At 30.9% G+C, this 12,816-nt stretch overlaps 1 protein-coding gene across 14 annotated transcripts in view; it reads right to left on the minus strand.

The window, feature by feature from the left end:
* Nucleotides 1-6,245: 6,245 nt before the first annotated feature.
* Nucleotides 6,246-12,816, minus strand: part of LOC127709019 (uncharacterized) — a 61,614-nt gene continuing 55,043 nt past the window's right edge. For 13 of the 14 annotated variants that reach the window (XM_052214393.1, XM_052214312.1, XM_052214329.1 and 10 more), the window contains 4 exons: nucleotides 11,032-11,103; nucleotides 10,266-10,435; nucleotides 7,749-7,966; nucleotides 6,246-6,824 (listed from right to left, as the gene is read on the minus strand). In XM_052214393.1, the coding sequence (XP_052070353.1) occupies nucleotides 6,650-6,824; nucleotides 7,749-7,966; nucleotides 10,266-10,435; nucleotides 11,032-11,103 (635 nt within the window). In that variant the 3' untranslated portion in view covers nucleotides 6,246-6,649. The remainder of the gene's footprint in view (nucleotides 6,825-7,748; nucleotides 7,967-10,265; nucleotides 10,436-11,031; nucleotides 11,104-12,816) is intronic. The other variant, XR_007985483.1, reaches the window with a different exon arrangement.

Genomic DNA, 12,816 nt, shown 5'->3' on the forward strand with positions numbered 1-12,816 from the left:
TTTGAACCGTATTTTACAACAAGTACGTTAAGCCGTGTTTTTAGAATGATGATGCGAGTTTTTAACGACCTTGAATTGCTACATGTGTGCTTAATATTTATGAAAACTATTTGTACCAATGTACAAGACAATACATGCACTTATATTTCTGTATCCAATAATATAAGTTGTATTATGAGAATCAATAATATTATAAGATAGCGTAATGTGTGAATTAATATTATGCAATCCAATAATTTTGGAAATGCAAAATAATATTTTGATGCATTATTATGCATTTCCAAAACTATGTGATTGCATAATATTAATTCACACATTATACTTTCTTATAATATTATTGAATTTCATGATATATCTTAGATTATGGGATACCATAATATTAATTATGGGCCGGGTAATTTAAAGGGGCACTAGCTGTCAAATTCGTGTTCACCGATTTGACTCAAATTCTCATATTTTATTTATAACAGTGTAAAACATTTTCCGAATTATAAAAAATCTAAAATAAACAATTTACAGTGCATGGGCTCAATTATATGTAGCTTCGTTTCGTTTGTAGACGCCATCTAATTAACTATCGAGTTGACCTCCGACGACCTCTGATGACCATATAAGCGATATAAACATAAATATAGATATAAATAGATATCAAAATCGTGCAATTGGATTTTTCTAGGTCTGTTCAATTTTATTTTATAGATTAAAAATATATGTTAATCATCGTTTTTACATGTATATGAATGATTTTGTGTGGATCGAATCAGTCAATCAAATGATTTACCTTTGTTTCACTTTCAATGTTGGCATTCTTTTCCTTAAAATAACTTTACACGCACTATCAACTATTTACTTGCAAGTGAATAATTCATCATCAATGTTTCTTATTTTGACAAAATTGAACCATACTGGCTGCTAAAAGCGAATTATTATTTCACTATTTCACTTTCATTAATGATTGAACAAATAAAATCATAATTTTTTTGTGTGTATATATATATATCGTATCTAGTGCCCCTTTAAGTGCATGGATTGTCTTGTATATACTGTTTGTATGCAGCTTTCGGGAAAAATACGTTGTCTTGCACTTTACCAAAGAGAGTTTTTTTTTGCTGACTTTCGCATGCGCACATCTATCAACTTATTATTATTAAACGACGATGAATTACTCATCTTTCTTCTTACAACTAACAGTAAATATGTATCGAATTATATAATTGACATAACACAAATTAGAGAACAATTAATTTCTATTTGAATTTATAGACCTGAGAAATTACGTTTAATATATTTTTTTTTTAAATGTAATTATTGTGTTAGTTTAAATAGCAGTGCATCATAAGTCTTTGAAGGCTGGCTGATATGTAAATAATGTAAATATGTTGATTTATTATGTAATATCAGGTTGCACTATAAAATGAAATATATATATATTTCTAACATCACTGAAGAAACATTAATTGTCGAAATCCGGATATGATGTACAAAAACCTTTGCACCTTGTGTTTGCGGTATACCATCTTTTCCGCAAGTTTATCGTTTTCTGATTAGAATTAAATTTATAATTAAGATCCATTTATTACATCGGTGATCCGTTTATTTGGCAATCGCAAATGGCAGTCAGCAGGATTTAAAAACATTTGTTGTTCGACCTGTTAGTCAAATGCGTTTTGTTAAAATATACTTTTCACTTTTTTGGTCTTTTGGAAAATGTTGTTTGTGCTGTATTTAGACCCCTCTAACAAGAAATTTGTTTTGCATGCACACGTATAGAAATTGCGGTTTTTATCCAACGCAAACATAGGTTTGAACGTTGTTTTCAATTTAGACTTGTTTATATTTTTTCGTTTGGGCTTGTATTATATTTGCCTTCGGGTTTATATGATACGTTCATCCTATTTTGACTCCTCAAAATTCAAGAGTCTATCCTAAATTGAGGTAAATTGTATGGCTTTCCAAATACCGTTTCGATTTCTAACATCACTGAAGAGACATTAATGGTCAAAATCCGGATATGGTGTACAAAAAATCTTTGCACCCTTGTTTGCGGTATACCATCTTTGCCGCAAGTTTATTGTTTTCTGTTTGGTATTAAATTTATAGTTAAGATCCATTTATTACACCTTGTGATCCGTTTATTTGGGAATCGCCAATGGCAGTCAGCAGGATTTAAGAACATTTGCTGTTCGACCTGTTAGTCAAATGCGTTTTGTTAAAATATACTTTTTCACTTTTTTGGTCTTTTGGAAAATGTTGTTTGTGCTGTATTTAGACCCCTCTAACAAGAAATTTGTTTTGCATGCACATGTATAAAAATTGCGGTTTTTATCCAACGCAATCATAGGTTTGAACGTTGTTTTCAATTTAGACTTGTTTATATTTTTTCGTTTGGGCTTGTATTATCTTTGCTTTCGGGTTTATAAGATCCGTTCATCCTATTTTGACTCCTCAAAATTCAAGAGTCTATCCTAAATTGAGGTAAATTATGTGGCTTTCCAATAACCGTTTCGATTCCTAACATCACTGAAGAGACATTAATTGTCGAAAACCGGATATGGTGTACAAAAAATCTTTGCACCCTTGTTTGCGGTATACCATCTTTGCCGCAAGTTTATTGTTTCCTGTTTGGTATTAAATTTATAGTTAAGATCCATTTATTACACCTTGTGATCCGTTTATTTGGCAATCGCCAATGGCAGTCAGCAGGATTTAAGAACATTTGTTGTTCGACCTGTTAGTCAAATGCGTTTTGTTAAAATATACTTTTTCACTTTTTTGGTCTTTTGGAAAATGTTGTTTGTGCTGTATTTATACCCCTCTAACAAGAAATTTGTTTTGCATTCACACGTATAAAAATTGCGGTTTTTATGCAACGCAGTCATAGGTTTGAACGTTGTTTTCAATTTAGACTTGTATATATATATATATATATATATATATATATATATATATATATATATTGACAGGTTGCACTCAGATATTAAGCTACGTTGTGTATTGATTTCAACAAGAAATTTAAATTATGAGTTCATTCTGTAATGTGTATAAATTTTCATATCAAACGTAAATTATGTCATCTGTTTCTTATTAATTCTACATACTGCTAAACTAAATAATAGTTTATTACATGACCTTGCTTCGCACTTAAATAGTTTAATCTTTACATATTTTTTTTCTGTTGTATAATTGTATATAAATAAATTTTGTGATATTCGTAAATCAATATAACTTAATTTTGTTTTCAGCCGTGTTGTTTAGAGGAACAAAAATCATAGTACTGTTATAAATACTCAGGTTTATCTATCATCAAATTTTGGCCGACGTCGTAATAAATATTTATTGGTTATACATCAAACTTTATATGTTATTTCTACCTCCCTTAGTTTTAAGGATGTGATTTTTTTTTATTTCTGCCTTGATGTCTCGATTTTGAATCTAAAAATGAAGCATAATTGTTTATATACATGTAAGACAAAAAAAAAAAAAAGAGATTTCATTTACAAAGACAATTTTAGGTTCAAAGGATTTGGAAAGGAACATTATGAATTTGATGGTGATAGGAAAAATACGTTGTATGTGTTTATCAAATTATCTACCTTACCCGATATACAAAAAAAAAAAGTAGCATTGAAACGTTTGAAATTAGATAATAGATCGCTTGTGTGCAACATAAACTGGATTGAAACAATAACAATTCCATGTGAATTTGACCGTTGATTAAATTTCGTCAAAATTAAGACATGGAAGCATGCGAAAGTAATGTGTTTCTATACCTAATGTGTATATAGTCGTTTACAATTTTAAAAGAACTCTGAAGGAAATGTACTACTTTTTGATAACCTCTTCCCTAATAAAACTAATGTATTGTAAACGAGGTCAGCTGACACACTTATTTTCCACACTTATTTTCTACAAGACGATTTATTCATTGTATAAGGAACGATAACATTTTTTTACAAAATATGGCATAAATAAAGGCAACAGTAGTATACCGCTGTTCGAAATTCATAAATCGATTGAGAAAAAAACAAATCCGTGTTACAAACTAAAACTGATGGAAACACATCAAATATAAGAGGAGAACTACGACACAACAGAAACACAACATTAAAATGTAGCACACACAGAAACGAACTATAATATAACATATAAACGACACGAGTTGTTTTTCTTGTACAAAATTCTGACACAGATAATGGACAGCTAAGACGTAAGCATTTACAAGTATGACGTAAGGAAAGTGACGATTGTCGGATGAGTATAACCAATAGATGATAATAAAAATAGCATTCTAAGACTAATAAATAACGGAACTTGTTAGCAGTGCCCAAAAAACTTGTTTTTCGGACATATCAAATTTTATATTTTCATGCATAATTATGAAATTCAATAATTTTCAAAATTATGGGCTCGCATAATATTACTGGAAATATTATTTATTCTCATAATATTATGGATTTTCATAAAACAGTCGAAATTAGCCATTTCCATAATATTATGGAGTTCGCTAAGTGCCCCGACTATTAGGTAAATCGAATATAACTTCATACTGGTACATGATAAACGCATAGTGTCTTTTGCAAAAGGTTGGGTGACCTATGACTTTGAAAAATATCAACCGGAGTTGACCTTGTGCAAACCAGAAGTAGCTATTTTTGCAGTAATTCTAGTGAAACATGCTTAAAACTATATATTTTTGCAATTACCATACAATAATTTATAAAATGACACTACAAACAACCTTTTGAATACCGGAAGTAGCTAATTATCTCCCTTATTTGAAGCAAAAGTACGTAGACACCATATATTTTTTTTGAATCAGTGTAATGATAGCTATATTATGCCACCGGATGTGACCTTTTGTAAACCGTAAGTGGCTGATTATCTCCCTTATTACAATTGAAACTTCATAGAATCCGTATATTTTTGGAATCAGCATAAAACAACCTTTAAGATGAAACCGAAAGTGATTTGTTCTATACCGGAAGAAGCTAATTATATCCCTTTTTCACAGAAATGTCCATTTATTTTTCAAAAGAGAATTGAATATCCTTTTAAACAACACGTGAAGTTAAGTTCTATAGGCCGGAAGTAATTTATAATCATCCGTATTTCAAGTGCAAGCACAAAGAAACCCATATATGTTTTTAATTTGGTTTATAGTAAGCTGTTTTATCATACCCTCAGAGTTTTTTTTTTTTTTTTTCGTTTTATCAAAAATACTTAAACCAATATTATGTGGAAAGACCTTCAATTATTCTCTGAACAATCGATTTTTATTTTTTTTCTTCTGATAAAGTTTGATCTTTCATCAAATTTTTGTTTCACAATTTGTCGCTTAGATATTTAATATATTGTATCGCACAGTTTATGCGCTTTTAAATTTGGCCCTGTTTAGCCGATCAATTTTCTGTGTAAGAGTTATCTACCCATACACTGTTTATTATGTTGTGCATCTCCTCCATCACCAAAAAAGATATCGAAAAAATTCATTTACTTATTTGTTTGTTACATCTTCAGGAATTTTAGGCTGATTTGGATCAAAGCGATGCCGTGAAATCTTATAGGAGTATCGCGGCAAAAAAAGAAAAATATTTGAAGCAACTTCAGACACAAACTATTTATAATGTGTAATTTTCATTACTAGCAGAGCATGCAGAGTAGAAACAGTTGCTAGTGAACAGCAATCTCAAATGGTTTCATCCGCTCAGAAGAAAGGGATATTTGTACTGACACGATTTTACATGTGCCGCTGTTGACTGTAACATTATTTAGAAACTAATGTTCCAGCTCTCCCTGGTAAATCTGAACTTCTATGGATTAAGCGATTCTTTGGCAGTTTTGTTTTAACATATAGCTCTTAACGTATTAAAGCATTGCATATTCCTGGTTTTCAAATGTTTGCGCTTGAGAATTCCTGATCAAGAATTAAAAAATGGCATTAACTATGTTAACGGAGACCGAAATATACTATCCCTTTTGATAGCAAACCGCGCAAATGGAACATGTATGCATTTAGATGGTCTTATAGGTGACCCAGAAAGAGAAATTCAGTATTCAATTTCATATAGAAGATATAAATAGAAAACTTAAAAAACAACAATACTGTAGTTGAAGAGTTACCGTCGTCAATTGGCGATTTGATGGTCGCAAATACGTGTCGCCAGTAAAATGGATACTTGCCACCATCAAATCGCAATTGACGACGGAAACTCTACAACTACAGTACTGTAATTCCGATTCTAATGCATTACAAAAAATTTTAATACGTTAGACTTAACGAATATCTAACATTTGAATAAATTTTGCTAAACCTGACGTCATACACAAGACAATGTTTAAACTGAAGGATATTGCGTTACTTCTACGATTCAATTTTTGATTAAATCACATCAAAATCGCATTTTAGGCGGTAGATGTTGATTTGCTTTCGAATATATTCTAGTAATCACACATTTGTTGATCCAGGCAATTCCATATGGCGACTTCCTCTTTAGTTACGACAGGTCAACCGTGGATTTGATGGCAAATGTTAGCCAAAATTAATACATTTAAATTGCATTAGAATAAATTTCATGTTATTTTGTCGAAGGTTTGATATTTGTTTAACAGAGAGCACAAATGATTTATACAATCTTCACAAATATTGTAATCATGTCAGTCCAATCTCTCTTTTAACTTTAAGGACTCTTTGTTCCATTTCTTTTCTTATTTGTAACATAGTTATGTCTTCGTATCTGGCCATGCTCATGCAGTTCTTCCAGTATGCAACCTTTGGGCATAGTCTGTAGTGATTTATAACTATATGATGATTTCTTAAATATATTCTGAAATATCAAACAATTTTATGTTTAAAACTCAATAACACATTTAGTTTTTTTTTTTGCATTATATGATTCCTTCAAATATATGTTTTTGCCTTCTTGAACTTGTCTAGACGTTTTTGTGTGAATTCATCTCAGTTGTGCAGCGTAGAACGGTGTGATTTTTTATGATAAGTTTAGTCCAATTAGCTTGTTTAACGTATACATAAAATTGAGTATGGAAACGGGGAATGTGTCAAAAGAGACAACAACACGACCAATGAAGATTATTTTTGAACAAGGAATTGGCTCTATTGTTGTGCTGGTTGTTTTGTTACCTTTATAAAATAATACTACAAAAATTGAATACGGGTCACCTCGTGCTTGACATTATATAAATGTACTTTTGTATTGTTGACGACATACATTGACCTGTGAATGGTTTTGTCTACAATCTCATTTTGTTAAACCCAATATCTTCTTTTTTTTATAGGCCATCTTATGAATCGACTACACGCTTACATGAATATGCCTGCTCGTCCGTGCGTGAATTTGTGTGTCCTTCACAAGTTGTTTGCGCTCTCTTTCTACGAAAACACTTGAAGTTCAGCAATGAAACATGCCAACCCTTAGTTCATCTTAGTCAACTATGTGCATATGTACAAAACCACCTTTGACTCTTAAACTTTCAACCCCATTTTTAGTTAGGTTTTACACTTTTGCATGATTTTTCACCACTACTAAAGAGTGTTTCTGTTACAAGGAAAAAAATCATACATAAAAGTCGTGATCGAAACCTTAAATAAATCAGCCATCATTGTCCATAAATACCAAAAGAGAGACGAAAGATACCGATGAGACATTCAAACTATCAACAAAATTTCAGCCTTCTAACCTTTAAATGAAAAAGAAATGTTCAAAAACGAATTTTCAGCATTATTTTGTTACCTTTTAAATCCGGGTTTTGAATAAAAATCGTGCGTAGTTGATCTTTCCGTCCTACTAGGGATATAAACATTTTTATAATTTACATATCGAGGATTTACTGTTTTTATATATTGTGTCATTTGAAGAAATCCGTCTCCAGAGATTCCCCAGTTTTTCATGAAGTATGACTCGTTCAATGTAAATCCAGAGGCGTGTGAATACTTTGGCAGTAGTGTGTCCTGAAATTATTCAAACAATGAGACAGCACAAATATAGGTAATCACATATCATATTAATTCTATGTATGACTAATGGCAATCCCAGGAAACAGTATGATCACAAACTGTAAAGGGCCAAGCAGAACTTCCATTTAGCAATGTTTAGCATTCTATTTTTGTCGATATAGACCTAATAGAAAAATTACAGCCTGACCAATAACGTAACGATCTTCAAAATCATATACCAATTTTGAAGTCTATACAGAAATAATGTAAAAATGCAGTCGGTGCAGGTGTTCAACTTCTTTACAAAGGAACGTACACTATTTTTTCAAGCACTTTAATACACATAAAAGAAAAAGAAGACACCACTATGCCCCAAACAAAATAAAAAAAAGGTAAAATCGAACAGACAACAAAAAACATCACAGAATACTAAAGGATACGACCATATTCGAATATAATAAAAAAAAAAAACTTGTTGTGAATTCGAAAGCCAGGAAATTGACAGCTTTCTTGACTTCATTGAAGGAAGCCGTCATTAAATGAAATGATGTATGTAGGTTGTTAAGGAATCACCATATAGCGAATTTGTAAATGCTTCTTATTATTTCCTAAGACATCAGAAAATTAATAAATCGTCATAAATTTAAACAACATGGCAATTGAACTGATTTGCACATAAAATTTGTAAATAAGGATGCAATACAACTGTGTTAACTGGAGAGAAACAGACATTGAAAAGTGTAAATACAATACTGAAAACAGGAGCAGAAGCGACTAGGACCTCTTAAAACAATGTAAGGTTGGAAACGTGTGCTCCAGACTTATGATAAGTCGCTTTCGGTTATGTTTCATATTGATTCAAAACGACTGACACTAGTGTTTATGGTGGAAACAAAAAAGATCGAAAATATACCATATACTTTAATGCAATTATTTTGTATCAATGTTTCTGATTAAATGACCATCAGCGTAAAATTCTCTATCTCCCTGTCTATAACTTAGGGAAGCCGACATTTTAACTTCCGGAATGTATTGAAATGTATTTGCTCTACCGATAAGCAACAAAAAAAACTCACATTTTGCACCTAGAAATCTTTAATAAAACTGTATTACATTTTGATGCGGACAAGAAGCCAGAGAAAGCCCGGTATTTACGTTTGATACCGGAAGCATAACTATGACGTCACTTAGTTTAATTGCCAAAGAAAATAACATCATTTCGCGCAATTTTCGTTAAATAAAAAACGCTAGACCGAAATAATGACTAGATTGAATAAATTGTTTATTTGGCATTCGAATATAGATAACTGTTATGTATTTGAAGCTTTGTGGACGTCCATTGCTAGTTTTACGCGTCGCCAGGTAAACTCAATTTGCGACAGGAAAATTACCGATGGACGTCCACAAAGCTTTAAACACAATACAGGTATCTATAAAATGAGCAATGCATAGCATATAGAAAACATTTATATCAAAATTACCACACATTACAGCACACCACATCAACCACCAACAACTGATCCAAATATTTTTTAACATTTAGATTTATTGAGGTATGAAACCACTTGCAGAAATTCAACGAACGCTTACATGCACCTTTTTTGCAGTTATAGTTTATAACGATAATAAATAAAGGTCTTTTAAATGTGTTCTATACATAAAAGACCTATCGATAAAGGGTATAATTATACTGTTGTGGAATAATTGCTTCTCGTACATATTTTTTAGTAAAAATTAATTCACGAATTTATATGTTGCTTTGAACTATTACATTTATCATTTTTTTATCTGTATAATCGGGGTTAGACATTGTACAACTCATTTCTTTTGGTACTCTATGAAGTGTAGCGACCGATATTTAGTCACTGCAGGCATACTTTGTTATTAGCTAGTTTAGTATTTAAGGCTTGCTAGCTTTCAGTTACTGTGAGCTCCCTTGTCTTGTTTTGTCCTTGTATGTTTTAACCTTTTCTGTTTAGTCCATTTTTGATTATATACATATGACGTGGCTCGGTACTTATACATCCCGCCATTGTGTTATTGTGCTATGGTCAATTTTGAATTATTGTCTTTCATTTTTGCTTATGTATTTTGTCTATATGCCATTTTGTGCTTCTTTGTTGAACCAGTTATTTGTTTTTATAGTGATTAAGATTATATTACAATGTTGACTGCTGTACTCCAATTTTAGAAGTTTTTAACTATTATGTCTGTTTGTTTTGCTCACACATTGTTGTCAATATAACTGTATGAAGCAAAATATATTCTAAAAGCTTTTAACTTGTTTGAAAAATAAGGACATTAAAAAGGCCACCTTGAAATATTCCTTAACATTTGCAAGGTTGGACTGCACTATGAATTCGTCAAAATCAATATTCGCCACAAAGTCATATCCTTGAAGTTTCTGCTGGCAATGTGCTATTGCTAGGTTTTGATCCTGCTCACCTTTTGGTGTAGGTCGACGAAAAAAGTTCCATGGAATATCTAATAAATACAATGGAAATGATATGCAATAATGTTACTTTAGTAAAGAACTAATTACCATTGATACTAAGGATGACATTGATAAACGATTTAAATTTGATGTTCTGCTGTGGGTCGTTATACCACTGATGAGTCTTGTGAAGACTAAACGCGTGTCTAGCTTTACAAATTATAAACTAAGCAACATTGAGGAGTTTAAACCGTCTACATATGTTTTGAGAGTGTAAACTTTTTGACATTGAACATTGATTTTGATATCTCAAATCTTTGTTGTCAATAACATTCTCATGTAAGATCGTTTTCAAATTTGTCTTCATCAACATTTCATAATGTTTTGAACTTAACACTGACTTGACTAGTATGTATTCAGCAATGTTACTTTCATGAACAAAAAATGAGAAATAAATTCTTAGGAAAGCAAAATCTCCGTTTAATTGTACAATGTAATCGATATATAGCTATTTATTAATAATATTTAAACCGTAGCTTTAACAGCTCTTAATATAAACTCAAACAAATTACGTTGATAATGCGAAATGAAAACAAAAGTTTGACGCTACCATTGATTTAATGTTAATAAAAGTACCTTAGATTACCTTTTAATTCATCATTGCTGAAGTTTTTAAAACATTCAGTTCTATCCTTTATGGAGCAGTTTGCATTGGCAGCTGTAAAATAAACAGAAAATAAAACTTATTAAATATTGTGGTTCAGTAGTGGATTTTTTTCTGGATTTATCTTCACCAAGAACTCTGAAATCACCAAAAAGGATGTATTTATACTTGAATACGTGAGGGCTCAATGACCAAAGGTGAGCTATAAAGTATAGCAAAGTGCAGATTACTTTGCCTCAGGGTATTGGAACCTTAGTGTTCTTACGATGGCTAACGTTTAATTAAAAAATAGAAATGTTATTGATGAATTCACACTTTTGAGCTGTTGATACCATCAGATAGTAGCACTCGTCCAGCAGCGGTATTGATTCAGTGCTAGACAAAAAACATGTTTTGCATAATATTTTTAAATTAAAAGTAAGAATGAGGATATTTGAAGTATGAAAAATATCCAAATTGTACCACAATCCTTCAAAAGACAGAAAGAAAACACTGTTTATCAACTGTTGTACGTTTTGCATTTAATAACAATCCGTGAAGAGATATATATTATGACACTGTCACATTTCTGTTGCTGTGATTGCTATAGGTTATTCTATTTGATCAAACTCACATTTATATATATATATACATATATAAAGAAAAGTCAAATAGAATCCGTATGCTGGTAACATATAAGAAAAATAATATAAGATAATGACGGTTTCAATTCATCACTTTTACTAGCGCTTTCACTGCTTTCACAGATCTTCAGGTAATGTGACTTGTATACATAAATGTTATAAAACAATTGATTGACGTTAACAATAGTATGACGTTAACAAATACAAGGGAGACTACTAATGTCATTTTAAAATTGGGAGTAAAGTTTTTAAAATGTTTCGTAAAAATTAAAATATTATTTATCATTTAATCCCGGGTTGAGAATGTTTATGAATAATTCTTCTTTCTTCTTCCGGAGAAAATCATTTTGACGATAGACCATATACAACGGAAATATTTTAGATATTTAAAATATTATTTATCATTTAATCTCGGGTTGAGAATGTTTATGAATAATTCTTCTTTCTTCTTCCGGAGAAAATCATTTTGACGAATGACCATATACAACGGAAATATTTTAAATCGTCCATTAGAACAACGATGTTTTAATGGACGATTTAAAATGTTTCGTAAAAATTAAAATATTATTTATCATTTAATCCCGGGTTGAGAATGTTTATGAATAATTCTTCTTTCTTCTTCCGGAGAAAATCATTTTGACGATTGACCATATACAACGGAAATATTTTAAATCGTCCATTAGAACAACGATGTTTTAATGGACGATTTAAAATGTTTCGTAAAAATTAAAATATTATTTATCATTTAATCCCGGGTTGAGAATGTTTATGAATAATTCTTCTTTCTTCTTCCGGAGAAAATCATTTTGACGATTGACCATATACAACGGAAATATTTTAAATCGTCCATTAGAACGACGATTGACCATATACAACGGAAATATTTTAAATCGTCCATTGGAACATCGTTGTTCTAATGGACGATTTAAAATATTTCCGTTGTATATGGTCAATCGTCAAAATGATTTCCTCCGGAAGAAGAAAAAAGAATTATTCATAAACATTCTCAACCCTGGATTAAATGATAAATAATATTTTAATTTTTACGAAACATTTTTAAGACTTTACTCCAATTTTAAAATGACATTAGTAGTCTCCCTTGTATTTGTTAACGTCATACTATTGTTAACGTCAATCAACTGTT

The sequence above is a fragment of the Mytilus californianus genome, unplaced genomic scaffold (assembly GCF_021869535.1).
Source record: "Mytilus californianus isolate M0D057914Y unplaced genomic scaffold, xbMytCali1.0.p SCAF_1, whole genome shotgun sequence".
Taxonomy (NCBI): domain Eukaryota; kingdom Metazoa; phylum Mollusca; class Bivalvia; order Mytilida; family Mytilidae; genus Mytilus; species Mytilus californianus.